At 42.2% G+C, this 15,105-nt stretch overlaps 1 protein-coding gene across 4 annotated transcripts in view; it reads right to left on the bottom strand.

Annotated features, from left to right (window-relative positions):
- Positions 1-15,105, bottom strand: part of LOC103739936 (chondroitin sulfate proteoglycan 4-like) — an 83,860-nt gene that overhangs the window by 26,369 nt on the left and 42,386 nt on the right. For all 4 annotated transcript variants that reach the window (XM_029567059.1, XM_029567061.1, XM_029567060.1 and 1 more), the window contains 3 exons: positions 7,041-7,239; positions 3,788-3,919; positions 309-478 (listed from right to left, as the gene is read on the bottom strand). In XM_029567059.1, coding sequence (XP_029422919.1) covers positions 309-478; positions 3,788-3,919; positions 7,041-7,239 — 501 coding nt within the window. The remainder of the gene's footprint in view (positions 1-308; positions 479-3,787; positions 3,920-7,040; positions 7,240-15,105) is intronic.

The raw sequence follows: 15,105 nt of genomic DNA, 5'->3' as shown, positions 1-15,105 counted from the left end.
GAGTGCTGGGAACAGAATTTGGGTCCTCAGCCACCGAACTGTCTCTCCAGCCCCAAGGACCACTCCCTTTTTTGTTGTTAGTTTCAGAGTTTAAATTTGCATAGTATTTTCTGACAGTTATGGACCCTGTTTGTGTTTCTTATAAAGTGCCTTGTTTGAAGCTGCCCAGCTGAAATGAGGAATTGCCTGGAATTGACGGGGCTGTGATGCACATCTGCTTGGTTTAGCAGGATGAAGAGAAATGAAAGGCCCATCCTACACAGATGCCCAGCTCCTCTCAGTGGCACAGCACAGACGTCAGAACTCACCAGATATTGGGTAAAAACGGAAACATCCTCTGTGTGGTTGTCAGAGTTCATTTTCAGCAACCTTCCAAGTCTAGGGGAACTTATGACGGTAAAAGTTACAGTTCTGTTTCCTGCCTTGTCATCATTGGTCACAGCTTTCAGGTCATGAGATGAAAGCGGCTTTCTGGAACCTACATAAAGATTAAGACATGCATATAGGTATACACCACAGGAAGTCTGCCAGCTACTGAAACAACTTTTCTAGGCTCTGAAACTCCTTGGAAAGTGCATGGAGATGAATGGGTGGGCTGGATACCTCTAACTCAAAACTGGGCTGCAAGGGACTAGTCATCCCTGGGGTATCTTTTTGCTGGCATGATTTGCTCCTGGACCTCTAAGAAAAATGAGCTTCTCACTGCTCCTCCCTCAGCCCAAGCCTGAATATCTATTTGATCCTAGAGAAAGAAATCAATTGTCCAGGCAAATTTTGTGGCCTCTAGCTTAGCTCAGGATATGCAAAGAAAAAACAGAATGTGGTGGTGTTCAGAACACAAGAGACAGTAGTTCTTAGGAGGGTGTGGGTTGGCTATTGAATAAACATGAGACATCTCCTGGGGACCCCTATATCTGCATACTGTGTGGATACTGTGGGGATCAAAGGTGTACAAACCCCAAAGTCCAGGGTGCTAATGAGATCCTATTGGTAACACAAGGCCAGAAAGGTTTGGAAACCACCAAGGGGTGTATCTCTGATGCTCTATGTTGAAGCACCAGTGTGTCCTTTCTATTCCACTGTGCACTAAGAATTTGGTAAAACACAATAAAAATGTTGTATCAATGTCAAACTGCTATAATAATTTCTAAACACTTCCTCTGGCTTCCTGCTCTTACCAGCTCACATAGTGGGAGGGGTGTAGACCTCACTAGAAGGACCATAGTGTTAGAGTACACATCCCTTTACTATGCAGCAGTTTAAGGGCCACCCTCAAGTTCATGGGACAGAAGCTCTGAAATACAGCTTTCTATCAAACCAGAATTTCCTCTCATCTTTTCTGTTTTAGCTCTTCAAAGAGGCTTCGGCATGAGGTCTTTGCAGAGCGGCCCTCGGAGAGGAATTTTGTCAACTGGTTTTGAGACTGAGTCAACTATCCAATAATAATTAAGCCTCCTAAATTAGACTCCATTTTTGTTTTCCTTAATCTTTGTTGTCTTGGACAGCAAGGGCCACCATGTGTGGTATTTCACCCACAATGGGCATTTGGTAATTCCATGAAGCCAACTCTGGGTCTGGATTATTCCAAAACTGTAGGATCATTCTGAGCCCTGGATCTGGAGACACCACTCAAAATGTCCAATCCTCTGAGATGAGCACAAGGCTCTTGAGGGTACAAGTTTCAGCCTGAGAAACAGAGTGCTGCCCCAAGCTCAGGACCTCCTTCACACAAGTTTGGTTGTTGCCAAAATGCTCTTGTGCTGCTTGGAAATTCCTCCATGCTGCTTTCACTTTGTGCTGTAGCATCTTCTGCCTTCTGGAGCCAGTGGTAAAGACTGAAGGCCACACCAAGGAGGCAGAGGCACATGCATCTGTGCCATAATCTGTTATAAAGTCATAACTGGGGTCCTCCTTCTGTCACCTGTCAAGATGAGGCCTTACCTATTGGATAGATTATGTCTCTGCGTGTATAGTCCCTGACCACCCAACATCTGACTTCTCTATCCTCAGCTTTTCTTTGGAATAGTTCCCTTCTACAGCTTCTCAATTGCTTACTTCTTATGAGGGACCCTATTTTATAATTCACTTCTTCCTTTACTTCCTAGGTTAGCTTTGGAGGTGGGAGGTGAAAAGGACTCTTTAAAGGTATGCTGCTTTTTCATCCCAAAGGATATGAAATCAATATGTTGAGATTTCTAAAATATATGGCAGCACTATTCACAATAGTCAAGTTAGAGAATCAACCCAAGTGCCCATATCAGGTAAATGGATAAAGAAAATGTGGGGCTGGGAGACAGCTTAGTGGGTAAGGGTGCTTGCCACCAGGCATGATGACCTGGGTTTGAGCCTCAGAACCCACATTGTAAAAGGAACTGACTCCTACAAATTATCCTCTCATAGCCACATATACTCTGTGGCACACACACATACACACACACACACACACGCACAAATGAATGTAACTGTAAATGTTTTTGAAAAGAAAATGTGATACATACCCACAATGGAATGCTAAACCCTTGGCACACACTCTGAATCCCTTCTCCTCCTCTCTTTCATTGACATAATTACCTCTATATCATGACCAGAGCCCGAGGCACAGAGTTTGTAAGGATGACCCCATAGTAGGGACTAAAGGACAGGTACAGTGTCTAGTCCCATGGATCGAAAACCTGGTCTTATTTTAGGACTAACTAGGATTTTTTAAATGTGCCTCATCCCTTCCAAAGACTCCCATTTAATTTGTATAGAGTGAGAAGCAGGCAGTGCTGCTTTTAGAACCACTGGCTAGTATGACCCTAATGCATCTTTCTCCATCTGATTGGCAATGTATGTTATTTAGACAAATCATAAAGTGCAGAGTTGCTTTGGGCTTTTTCTTTTTCCCCAACACCTAGGCCTCGCTGAAATTATTTTGTTTCCTACATTTCCACCTCAGTGCTTTTGGGAAATAATAAATTCAAGCTTTTCCTCCCCCTCCCCCCTCCTCCTCCTCCTTCTTCTTTTTTTAAATAGCCTTTGCCATTGAGTAAATCTTTCCCCTTCCCTCAGGGTGTTGGCCAAAGAAGCCCATAGCAACTTCTACATTATCTGGCTCAGATTCTTGGCAAATAGCTACCCAGAGGCTGCAGGGCCCCAAAGTCAGCACCAACGGAAGCCACTGACAGTGCTTGGTGCTGCAGAGAATTTTTAGATTCAAAATTCAACAAATTTTAAGAAAGTAAAAGGAGTTGAGCATGAGGTCAGTTGGTAGAGTATTTGCCTGGCTTACACAAAGCCCTGGGTTCAGTTCCCAGCAAAGCATAAGCTGGGCATGGTGGTACAAGCCTATAATTCTAGCATTCAGGAAGTAGGGACAGGAGAAGTTCAAAATCATTTTAGCTATATAGTGAGCTCAAGGCTAGCCTGGGCTATGTGAGATGCTGTCTCAAAGTAAATAAATACATAATGGAGATGGACTCATACAGCCCAGCTCTCTGAACTCTGTAAGGACTCTAGAGGATAGAAGGAAAACAGTACACAGAAATGATTCCTTCCATGATTCTTTCAACTGCCACTTTCCAGCTCTCCCTTTTCTAAGGAAGAGTCGAGAGGAAAGACAGAAAGGTTGCAGAGACTTCCAGGCTTACTGCTGTGAAATTCTTGCAGAGAATTCTTTTGAGGATTTTAATAGATGATGCTGGAATCATCCTACAGTAAAGATGTTACTTTATACCATGTGAGTGGATTTTCTGAAAAAATGGTAAAACACTTAGCCCTGCCCCCAAACACTTGTTAACCCTCTCACCTGGAAAGATGCTCAGTCCTCTGTTGACCTCTAAGCTAATGATCAGAGCTTGAGCAGTGACGCTAAAGATTTGTCGAGGTGCAAAATTCAAACCGTCAGTAACCTGAAAACTAAAGCCTCCTGACATTGCTCCTTTAAAAGAAGAAAATACACTCTAGTCAATTTGATTATTCTACAAAGGCCAACTACCTTCACCCTTCCTTTCTCATGATCCCTGCTAAACTACACCTAGCGATTTCAGAATGTGTTAACATAGCCATCCAGCTCACTGAATCAAATACAGCTTTATCCATATTTAGGTCTACAACAGACAATATGTATGACTGTGGTCCCATGAGATTGTATCACCCAGAGATAGCACAGCCTGCTTAGTGTATGTAAAGTCACTTGATGTTTGCACAATGATGAAATCACCAAACAACTCATTTCTTGGAGTGTGTCCGTGACTCGAAATGACCCATGACTGTATTGATAAGACACAAAGACACATCAGTGAAAGTCAACATGCAGAGTCTCCACCCATAACATAAAGCACAGAAATTATCTCTGCGAAATTCTTAAAAAATTTAAAACATACTCTTTGCCTGTATTTTATTATTTTGAAATCAACCTATATCAATAAAGTAATGTATGCCTATAACATACACACACATCATTTCTGAAATGTTGGTAATATTTAATACTGAAAAAGGGAAGGGAATAATATTTAGCATCCTGTCACCACTGTAAATCGTTATGCTTTCAATTACAGATCTAGCTCAAGCTAACCATATTCTGCTAAGAGGGAAGAGTGAAGGGAAGGGCAAGGTCTGGCCTTGCTTTCATTAAGTTTCTACAAAGAGAGATCCCACTCCCATGCTTTACCAAGGCTTAGTGATGAAAACAGATTGAGAAAATTAACTTATGTACATTTCTGAAATCAAGATAGACCAGCATCAATCAAGTTCCCTGGGCTGCTTTATCAACCGACTTATAGGTAGCAGGCAAAAATCATTGGGCAGGGAAGCCATATCCCATCGCCTTTTGAAATATCCATCTAGAGGACAAGCATGGACTGGTCAGAGATGTATCCTTGTTGCCCTCAGGGACACGTGGCAAGGAACAAAGGGGGCATGGTCAAACTTCAGAATTATGCAGGAATATTCCCTTAATAACACAACCTAATAAGGAGTAGATTGATGGCTTGACATCTTTCAAATCCGTTATCTAAGTGAAGCCTGAGAGCTCTAATTCTTCCCAAAAATGTTTAAAACGGTTAAAAGTTTTCTCCTCTCATTCGAAGGTCACCATTAAAGAGAGAGGGAGAAGGTGCTAGGTGTGCCTAACTCAACAGGGACCCACAGCCAAATGCTTTGCGTTTGTTTGCTTTCTAGAAATGGCTTTTCAAAGTTGTATTTAATGAAACACAAAATTAAAGAGACAATTCTTTCTTGAATCCAGAAACAAAATGGAGACAGAATCAAAGGAATCATATCAAGAACAAACACAGAATGTTATAGAGCATGGGACCTAGCACTCTAAGTAGGACCAAAGGAGGATAAGGAAGGAGACACAGAAATAGGGGTGACCTGTAGATTTCCTATGGCTTAGGCTCTGATTTTTCTCAAGTGTACTTTCAGGAAGGCAGGTGAAGGAGATCACTTGGCTGCCTATATCTTGGTTGAGTCAATCTACTTAGGTAGTGATCCAAAATGGTGGATTAGATTAGTGGCAGAGCACTCTGCAAATATAAATTGCTAAAAGAGACTAATTAAACCTCAGCCTTTGTTTGGGTCCTATGATGGACAAATGTTCCAAGGGAGAAGCAGCTGGTTTCAGCAACAGACTCATCTGCAGCTGAGCTCCAATCTCTTTGAGAGTCTCAATGTCCATTTAGTAATGAATTAGCATCACATTATCCTGGACTTGGCTTCTTTTTCCTGCTTTTCTAAAAGAAATTGTTTTCTCTACCCATCAAAAGCAAATACTGACCCAGCAGTTGATAAGGCAATCAACCCCGAGACCTAGTTTTTGTTTCGCCCCTCATTGCAGATAGCAACTCCAGTTCTCTAACTGCCCTTCAGCGGAGAAAAACCAGCTTTAGGGTCAGACCAACTGAATTTATAAGCCTCAGTTTCCTCATCTTGAAAATGGGGTTGTGACTCTGTATAGATGAGGACTTGAGGAGGACTTATGTGTGACTGTACTTCCTGCACTGCCTGACAAGTGAAGAGGTTCAGGATGACGCTAAAATCAATCTAGCCCCCAGGTCTCTGCCTCTGGGCCTGGAACCACTGCCTGAGAGCATCCACATTTAAACTGTTCTCCAATTCTCTGGGGACCCTGTGCATTGAGTGTGAAATCAGGACACACTGCTGCCCTTGGATTTAGAAGACTTCTTTATCCTCTTTATTATATTTTCAAAGAGGATAGTTTAAAAATAACTGAGGAAAAAAAGATAACATTTGAGTGCTTAGATCACACTCTCCTGGCTCATGCTCCCTCCTGCCCCTTCTGCCAGCTGCTGCCCCTCTGGTCCGCTGACAAGGGCAGGCTACAAACAAAGCTGGGCTACGCTGGCAAAGTGCCTCAGGCACCACTTCAGCAGTTTTCTAGCAGCTATCTGGTGTACTGATTCATTGATGAATAGCAGGAAGAGAAAGAACCTTCCAACTAACATCAGGATTGCACAGAACTACAGTTACATTCATTCATTCATATGTGTATGCCTTAAACAAAAATCTGCTTTGTTCACTATGGTATCCTCAGCATCCAGAATGCTATTATCACCTGGTATATAAGAGGTGCTCAATGTTATTTCATTAGTTCAACAAAGTTTTATTTATTAAGCACTTACAGTGTTCCAGTTACTGTTCTATGGACTGAGGATACAAGAGGCTCTGCCCTCAGATTACTTGTACTGTCATGGGGAAGGCAGACAGAGGTAAAATTCAATCTACACTAGTCACATAGCCTGGGGAGGAAGGGCAGAGTGAGAGAGAGATGTTATGCCAGTGCATGTGAGGAACAGCCTCTCAGAGGTCACTGACCTTATATGCCCATCTGAGTAAACCTTTGTGGGGAGGTGGAAGCACCCTCTAATGCTTGTTCTTATTAGCTTTCGACAACATGTTGCTTTAAAAACAAAAATTACCAAGCTTGGAAAGTTTCAACATGGTCTGTGGTTTTCAGTCAGCAACTCTTAGGTATGACAATCACATCACTTGCTGCTTAGAACACATTTAACTCAATGCTGCTTTGCTCTGTGACTTACCAGAATGCACAAACACAAGGTGGCCCTCGTTGATTTGCGCCTGAGTGAAGTCCTGAATTCTTCTTCCAGGAAAAGACTTAAGAGCTAGATGCCCGTTGCTGGGGGGTGTGATCCGGTAGACCAAGTCCTGTGGGGAAGAGTCCCTGTCTTCTGCACAGAGGTCATGTCTGGTAATCTCAGTAATAGAATTCACCCACACCTGAAAAAAGAAGCCCATAGAGCTCTTCAGTCCCGATACATTAGTGAACAGGATAACCAGGATACCTAGACCCATGTTCCAAGGTGAGAAAATGAAAGCAATTCATCAGGGTTTTGGTTTTTGTTTGTTTGATTTTTTTGAGATAGGGTCTCCCTGTAGCTCTGGCTGGCCTGGAACTCACTATATAGGCCAGCTTGGCCTCAATCTCACAGAGATTTGCCCGTGTCTGCCTCCTAAGTGCTGGGATTAAAGACATGAGCCACCATGCCTGGCTTCATCAGGGTTTTTAAAGCATGAAGTTTCTTAATCCTAAGTAGAAATAGAATGGAAAGCCAGATGAAATGCAAGTCATTTAATAATTAAGGTTTATAATGTTTCAATAAAAAGTATTGCATATTTTTTCTCAAAATTACTTAACAGCGTATATACACTGATATAAAGTATATAAACATAGAGCTAATGGTTATGAATCAACCTTTGTGGGTTAAACACACACTAAATACCCCACATGGAATCTCAGATAGCATAGCATATACTTTGTTAGGTTTCTATTCATTGCTTTCAGACACAAATGATGTCACCAGCTTTAAACAGTTGGGGAAGAAACACACACATTGCACATTTTCTATTCCTTTTATTCTGCCTTTCTTACATAAAAACAAATGTCTGGTTTCTTCTTGCATTGGTTGCTGTACTGATGGTTCACATCTATAAGTGTCTGAGAACATGGCTGCTTTCATTTTACTATTAGAATCTACTTACATAGCCTAAACATCTTTGTGTATGTGCAGGTATGTATGTATGTACAGGTATGTGTGCATGCCGTATGCATGCAGGTACACGTCTACATATGCTTGTTGAGGTCAGAGGTCAACCTCAGGTGTCCTTCCTCAGGAGCCATGTACCTTGCTTTTGTTTGTTTATTGTTGTTGCTGTTTTTTTAGACAAAATCTCTCTTTGGAACATGAAGCTCACAGATTAGGAAAGGCTGACTGGCCAGCCAGCCCCAGGGATCTGCTTATCCCTGCATCTCCAGCACTAGGATTACAAATTGTGTCCGGAAGAGCCTGTTTCCTCTGAGGGGCGGGGCCTACTGAGGAGTGCTAGCCACAAGAGGAGGGGCTTTCTGAGCCATCTTGGGAGGGGAGCAGAGCCCAGCCAGGCGCATGAGAACTAGTGGCCTGGCATTTACCCACCTGGGGCGAGACTGCGGTGCAGGAGGCATGGGTGAAAGCTAGCAGTGACTATGGGTGGGCCGCAGGAGTGATCTGGAGTGGCAGGCTTGCCGCAGTAGCGGGAGCAATCTGGAGTGGTAGGCTCTGAGCCGCTGCGCAGAGCTGGGCCCTGAGTGCTTGTCTCTTTGTAGGTCACTCCCCCAAGCACATAAACCATTATAAATTCATACAAAAATATGTTACATGGTTTGTCTGATAGCGCAAGAGACCCCGAGAGAACCCGGGCAACACAAGTGTACACACTACTCCTGGCTTACTTTTTTATGTGGGTTTTGGGGGATCAAACTCTGGTTCTCCTACTTGCATGACTTTACCTAAACATCTTAGAAGTGATCAATTAACCAATTTTATTGAGCATCTACTATGTTCCAGGAGATATTTTGGGTGCTTGCAATAATATGTCAGTAAATAAAACAAAGGAACCATGTTCTCATGTAGCCTACACTTCAGCAGAGAGGACAAAAGGACACAAGGAAGAGGCAATAGGTATAGTAAGGAAATAAATAATAGTGAGTTAAAGGTCACTACTCTGTGAAAAATACAAGATAAGGGGATTCTGGGATTTAAACGTTAAAATAGGAGGCTTGTGCCAGGTGTGTTGGCTCGTGCCTTTAATCCCAGCACTTGGGAGGCAGAGGCAGGTGGATTGTTGTGAGTTCAAGGCCAGCCTGGTCTACATAGTGAGTTTCGAGCCAGCTGGGGCTACAGGAAGACCCTGTCTCAAAAAGAACAACAACCACCACAAAATAGGTTTGTTGGAGGAGGGCTGGGATGAGGGGAAGAGAATTTGCATATGTGAATAATCAGGAAAGGAGGGCAAGACAGTGGAAATGGCCCTAAGATGGGAGTGACCTCAATCACAGGAGAGGCTAAGAGGTCATCTGGCAGGAAAAAAGTAAGAAAGATGAAGGCAAAAAGATGACTCAAAACATAATGGCTGGTCAAGCCATGCAGGGGCGTGGGCACTCAGAAGCTGTTTGTCCATGAGGGCAGTGGGAGAGTACAAATAGAGTCTTGACCTAGTGTACGAGAATGCCTGTCCTTCTGGCTTCTGTGTCAAGAACAGTCTGTATATAGGACCAAGGTAGAAGCAGGGAGACCACTCAAAGGGTGACTACAAGAAGCCCAGACAGGAATAAAAGACGGGAGGCTTGAGGATGCATCGGGAAGGAGGAGTAGTCCAGTTCTGGGTGCTTGTCAAAGGTAAAGCCGAGAGTGAGAAATTAGACAAGAGAGGTGAGGCAGAAGGAGAGGTGGTAGGACTGACACCACAGCTGGGGATTTGCCAATTAGAAGACCTTCTCCTCTGCTGAAAGGAGGAAGGCTCCACAGAGAGAGGACTGGGGAGTGAGATCTGGAGCTCAGTTTGGAAGATATCAAGTTCAAAATTCTGATTTGGACACTGGATCACATCTGATAGAATCAAGATGTTCTGAGATCTAGAATCAGGCTGTCGTAAGTTTTCATTAACATTAGAAACAAGTGGCTTTATCACTAGCTCTGTTTTCACCCTTACCTGCATTTTTTCTTCCTAGTTGCCCTCTGCAATGCTGTGTGCACTTTCCCAAGTTTCTGCTTCATCTTTGCCTTAGCACCTTCTATGCTTGTTATCAGCATGGCTAAAACTTCACTCCTAAGCCACTGAACAGATATGCTGCCCAGGTCCAAGGAACCATTTTCCTCAGTAAAACACGCAGTTTTGCAGTAACAGTCCATGCCTTCTCCCCATCTAACTGTTATTTAGACAGAATTAGAGACAAGTGCTTGGAAGGCACATAAGATTCCTATGTTTTCATACCAAGCACCATGGCAAGAAGTGAAAAATCCATTCTGATTGCTACTAATGCTCTGTTAGTGATGACACAGAAAACCTCATGTGTGAATCATCCCCTTAGTCTGTGAAAGTTAGCAGCTGTGATCATAAAGTACATTAAAAAATGCCCCCACACTCCTGTCGACAAAAGAAACAGCTCTCACCTCAAAGGAATAAAAGAGATGGTTTATACTACAGTCATTGGAGTGACCATGGCCCAGGAAGCAGATTTAGGTCTCCCCAAATACCATATTCCAGTGAGGTAGCAATTTTATGAGCTTTTTTATAGTAACAGAACAAGAAAGTCATAAATGAACACACTTTTCAAATACATTGGTGGGCACATTTAGTAGGCAGGTTAGAGTAAAGTGGAAAGAATTCTGCTATAGGCCCCAGATGGTATCTAGCTGACATTCTTAGATTTTTGGTTGGTGGAAGCTAAGACTGTGTTAAGTTTACATTTCAAAGGTTTTTTTTTTTCTTTTCTTTTCTTTTTTTTTTCCCCCCTTAATCTGTTAGCCACAAGATGTTTTAGCAGACACAGAACTGTGTAAAGAATGGCAGTGTGGGGGCTCAGCACAGCCCAAGGTAAACTGTAAACAGGTCAGGACCTGCAACATTCCAAACCTTCCAAAATCCTTGAAGTGCAAATCAGTTGACAAGACTCACAGAAAGTTCAGTTATTTTTCTGGGAACTTTTGATTACACTCCACATGGGCCTGATCACACTCATGCACACACACACACACACACACACACACACACACACACACACACACACAGAGGCACACACAGGCATACACACTGGAGCTTACACATTCAGATATATGTTTAATTCTTCAAGATGACTAATCTGAAGAATAACTTATATTAATAACAACAGCATTGCTCAAAATGCTTGTGTTCAGCTATTTTCCAGTTGTTCAGAAATGCTAGATTTTGTTTTCATCCAATGATAGCCTAGGTTCAACTCACTGGTACTAGCAGTGCATCCTTGACCACATTTTAAAATTTCTTAATCTGTAACTAAGAATGAAGGAGTCATTATGCATACTGAGTGATGCAACTTATGTACGTAGTACAACTTCACCTGGCATACTGTAAGCCTTCATTAAATATTAGCGTTATGTTACAGATCTTCTTCCTGAGACTTAACAAGGAAGATAGACCATCATTGTTGTGTTGTGGTACTAGGGGTCAAACCCAGAGCCTCTTGTGTGCTAAACAAGTGCTCTGTCACCATAGCTACACCCCCCAGCCCAAACAGGCTTTAAAATATTTTAGATTCATTTTATTTTCATTTATGTGTCTGTGTCTCTGCACGTATGTGGGTGCCTTCAGGGGACAGAATAGGATGTTGGATCCCATGGAGCTGGAGTTACATGCAGTTGTGAGCTGCCCAACATGGGTTCTTGGGAACCGAACTCCAGTCTTATGCAAGAGCAGCAAGTACTCTTAAACCACTGAACCAGATCTACCAGATGTGGTACTGAAAGTCATTTCAGTTGTGGTGATAAGCGCACCAAGGCTATTCCTTAACACATACTGCAGACTGTTTAATGCCACAGCACCCACACTGGGCAAATAGTTTAGCTGTTTAATGACTGCAGTCAGTGATCCCCAGTCTCAACATTTGAAACACGTCCACTGAAGATTTTCTGCACCAAGCTCTAAGGGTTATCAATTTTTTATGTCCACTGGAAATACAAAATTAACTGTGCATTCAAATTATGAGATGCTAGCCTTCATTTGACCTGTTGAAAGGCCACAATTTCTAGAAAATATACAAGTTGGTCTGTTTAAGAAAACATCCCTCCCACTCATTCTGGTTTTTCCTATTTTCCATTTTTAAATCATTCCATATGGCTTATTTTATTTCTTTAGGAAGTCAGATTGGTTTGGAGATACACTGCCATTTCTCTCCCTGTAACTTGCAGGCACTCATTTTTTCCAACCAGAGCACAGATGAGCTGGCCAGAGCTTGTTTCCACTGTACTTCCTCTACTGTCTGCAGAACACTGCTCTTTCCCCCTTTGCCTCTGGAATATACCATCTTCCAAAACAAAAGCAAATCCTGCCACTTAAAACAGGAGCTAGCACCCCCAGGCCTTCATTGCCATTCAAACCAAATTTAGTTCAATGAACAGTCCCATTGCTTCAGGCACCCCTTGGTTTAGTGCCCAGGGTTTGGTAAAAGTAACTTCAAATAGTTGAGGATAGAAACAGCAAAGTCCTCAAACTTGAATTCAGATTTGAAAGGGATTCAAAGCCCAAGAAATCATGGTTCAAAGAATAAATATCTTGGGGCTGGAGAGATGGCTCAGCAGTTAAGGGCATTGACTGTTCTTGTGGAAGACCTGAGTTCAATTCCCAGCACCCACATGGCAGCTAACAACTGTCTGTAACTCCAGTTCCAGGAGATCTGACAGCCTCTTCTGACCTCCATGGGCATTGCATGACATGGGTGCACTTACATACATGCAGGCATAACACTCATATACATAAAATAAAAATAAATGAAATATTTTTTAAAAATATTAAGAGATATTTACTTAAAAAAAGAATATCTGAAAAAAGTAACATTTGAATTCAGAATAATATATTTTTCAATTCACCGTTGATTTTAAGAGGAGGTAAAAGGGGTTTATCAATCTAATTGTGAATCAATTTAATCCAAGTTGTGATACTGACATTTAAAGACTTTTGCTTTGAGTTTCATTGGAGACATGTGCAATGCTCTGAGCCTGCTGTCCTGTGTGACCCTCCAGGACCTCAGCTGTTGGTTCAGATTTTGTAACCCTTGTTCTTCGACTGCATGTAGTTCTCAAAGCTCTGTTTAGTGACTACAGGCACTCATCTAAAATGTGAATAGGGCTGGGCTGTTGCTCAGAGGGACAGCGCTTGGCTAGCATGCACAAGGTCCTGGGTTCAGTCCCTAGCAGCATACCAAACAAAGCCAAACCAAACAAACAGAAAAATAAGTAAATGGTTCTATTTTTAGTGTAAAACAAGACAAAATATACAAGATTATAGAAACTTGAAAAATGGGGAAATGGAGCCCCCTTGTGACTAAAAATGTTTTTATGAGCTCTGTATAAAAATTTTTTTAAAATAAAAATCACTGGTCATACTTAAATATAAAAGCACATCAGAGAATATATTTCAGAGTAAAATACAACGGGGTCACTCAAGATGCCTAACGCTAATACCTAATTCCAGTTTGTCAAGGCATAAATGATCCCCCATTGCATTAGAGATGAAACGGAAAGGTCTGTAGCTTAAGGAAGTGTCTTGCTCCTTCAGGAGAAAGACATGTACTTGAAGTGCTGAGACAGAGAAGCTGACATCCAGGTTTCTGGCTCTGAACTCCCTTGGAGAGTCTGGGATACCATCGGGGGCTCTAGTCCCTATATTCCCATCACCTTCTCCCAAGCAGACTCCAGATGGAACTTCTTGCCAACTTCAGGCCCTAACAAAAGTAAGAATAACTGGTTATGTAAGATCACCTGATGTTTTTAAGAAAATGCAGGTTGAAGGTCAGAGATGACATAAAACCTGGGCCAGTGGGATGGCTCAGCAGGTAAGGCACCTGCCGCCAAACCTGATGACCAGAATGAGCCCCACAACCCACACGGTAGAAGAACTGACACCTACAAGCTGTTCTCTGACCTCCACACTTGTGCCATGGCTTACACATGCCCACACACATACTCACACACAAAAGATAAATATGTGTAATTAAAAAATACATAAAATCTGAAAACCTTTGTCCCAGATATTCTGTCTCTTCCTGTTATTTGGGCAAGTTTCTCTCTCTCTCTCTCTCTCTCTCTCTCTCCATAGTTCCCTCCTTTCCTCCCTCCCTCCTTCCCTCCCCTCCCTTCTCCTCTCCTCTTCTTTCCCTCTCTTCCTTCCATTTCTCTTCCTCCCTCCTCCCCTCCCTCCAGCCCAAGCTCATGCATACACTATAGAAGCACTTTAAGACTAAGCCCCATCCCCAGCCCATCATTTAATCTCTTAAACTTTAATCACATATTCTTGGGAAGCAGTACAAGCTTTTCCTACTTTCCCAAGTCCTTGGGCTTCTTCACTCTGTGACGGAATAAGCAATAGCACACAGCTATTATGACTGCAAGTGCCCATCCTAACTCTGTTATTTCTGTCTCCCTGCAGAACAAACCCTTTCCCTCTTTTGACCTTAGCAAGATGCTTCATCTTTAAATTAAAAAAAAATAGTATTCCACAGAGTTATGGAGGATTCATGTTAAGTGCCAAGAACAATGCCAAACACAGAATACTACAGAAGTATTAGTACCGATGTGACTGTGAAGTGGTCATTATTTTCACCCATGAATTGCTCTGAAATCTAGAGAAGGGATGTCATTGTCAGAAAAGGTTCCCTAAGTTTTGAAACAGGGCCAGTGAAGAAGCAACTAGCAACCATACCTTCCTATCTGTTACTAGAAAATGGACTCTCACAGCTGTTATTTTGATACAATGCACATATACTTTCTGTATTCACTTTCAGAAAAATCTTGACAGCCCTGACAATTCTTTAACACTATTCAAGGCTATTGATTCATGAAAACTCCTTGCATTATGACCATGTTCATTGGCCATGTAGTCTAGTAGGTATGGCAGAAATATTTTGATACAAAAATAATTAGGGGCAGAAAGTAAGAGCATATCTTAGAAACTATAAATTAGCAAGGGTAATTCCTGGCTGCTTCTGGGCTCTTTTTCCAAATGAAATTATGTTGAGATTGATAATAGATATTATTATATTTTAAAATTTCAATGCACAAAACTACATTATTC

Source organism: Nannospalax galili, unplaced genomic scaffold, assembly GCF_000622305.1.
Source record: "Nannospalax galili isolate Female #2095 unplaced genomic scaffold, S.galili_v1.0 scaffold339, whole genome shotgun sequence".
NCBI classification, from domain to species: domain Eukaryota; kingdom Metazoa; phylum Chordata; class Mammalia; order Rodentia; family Spalacidae; genus Nannospalax; species Nannospalax galili.
The sequence above is the reverse complement of the archived record's forward strand: the minus strand, read 5'-3'. Positions and strand labels throughout refer to the sequence as shown.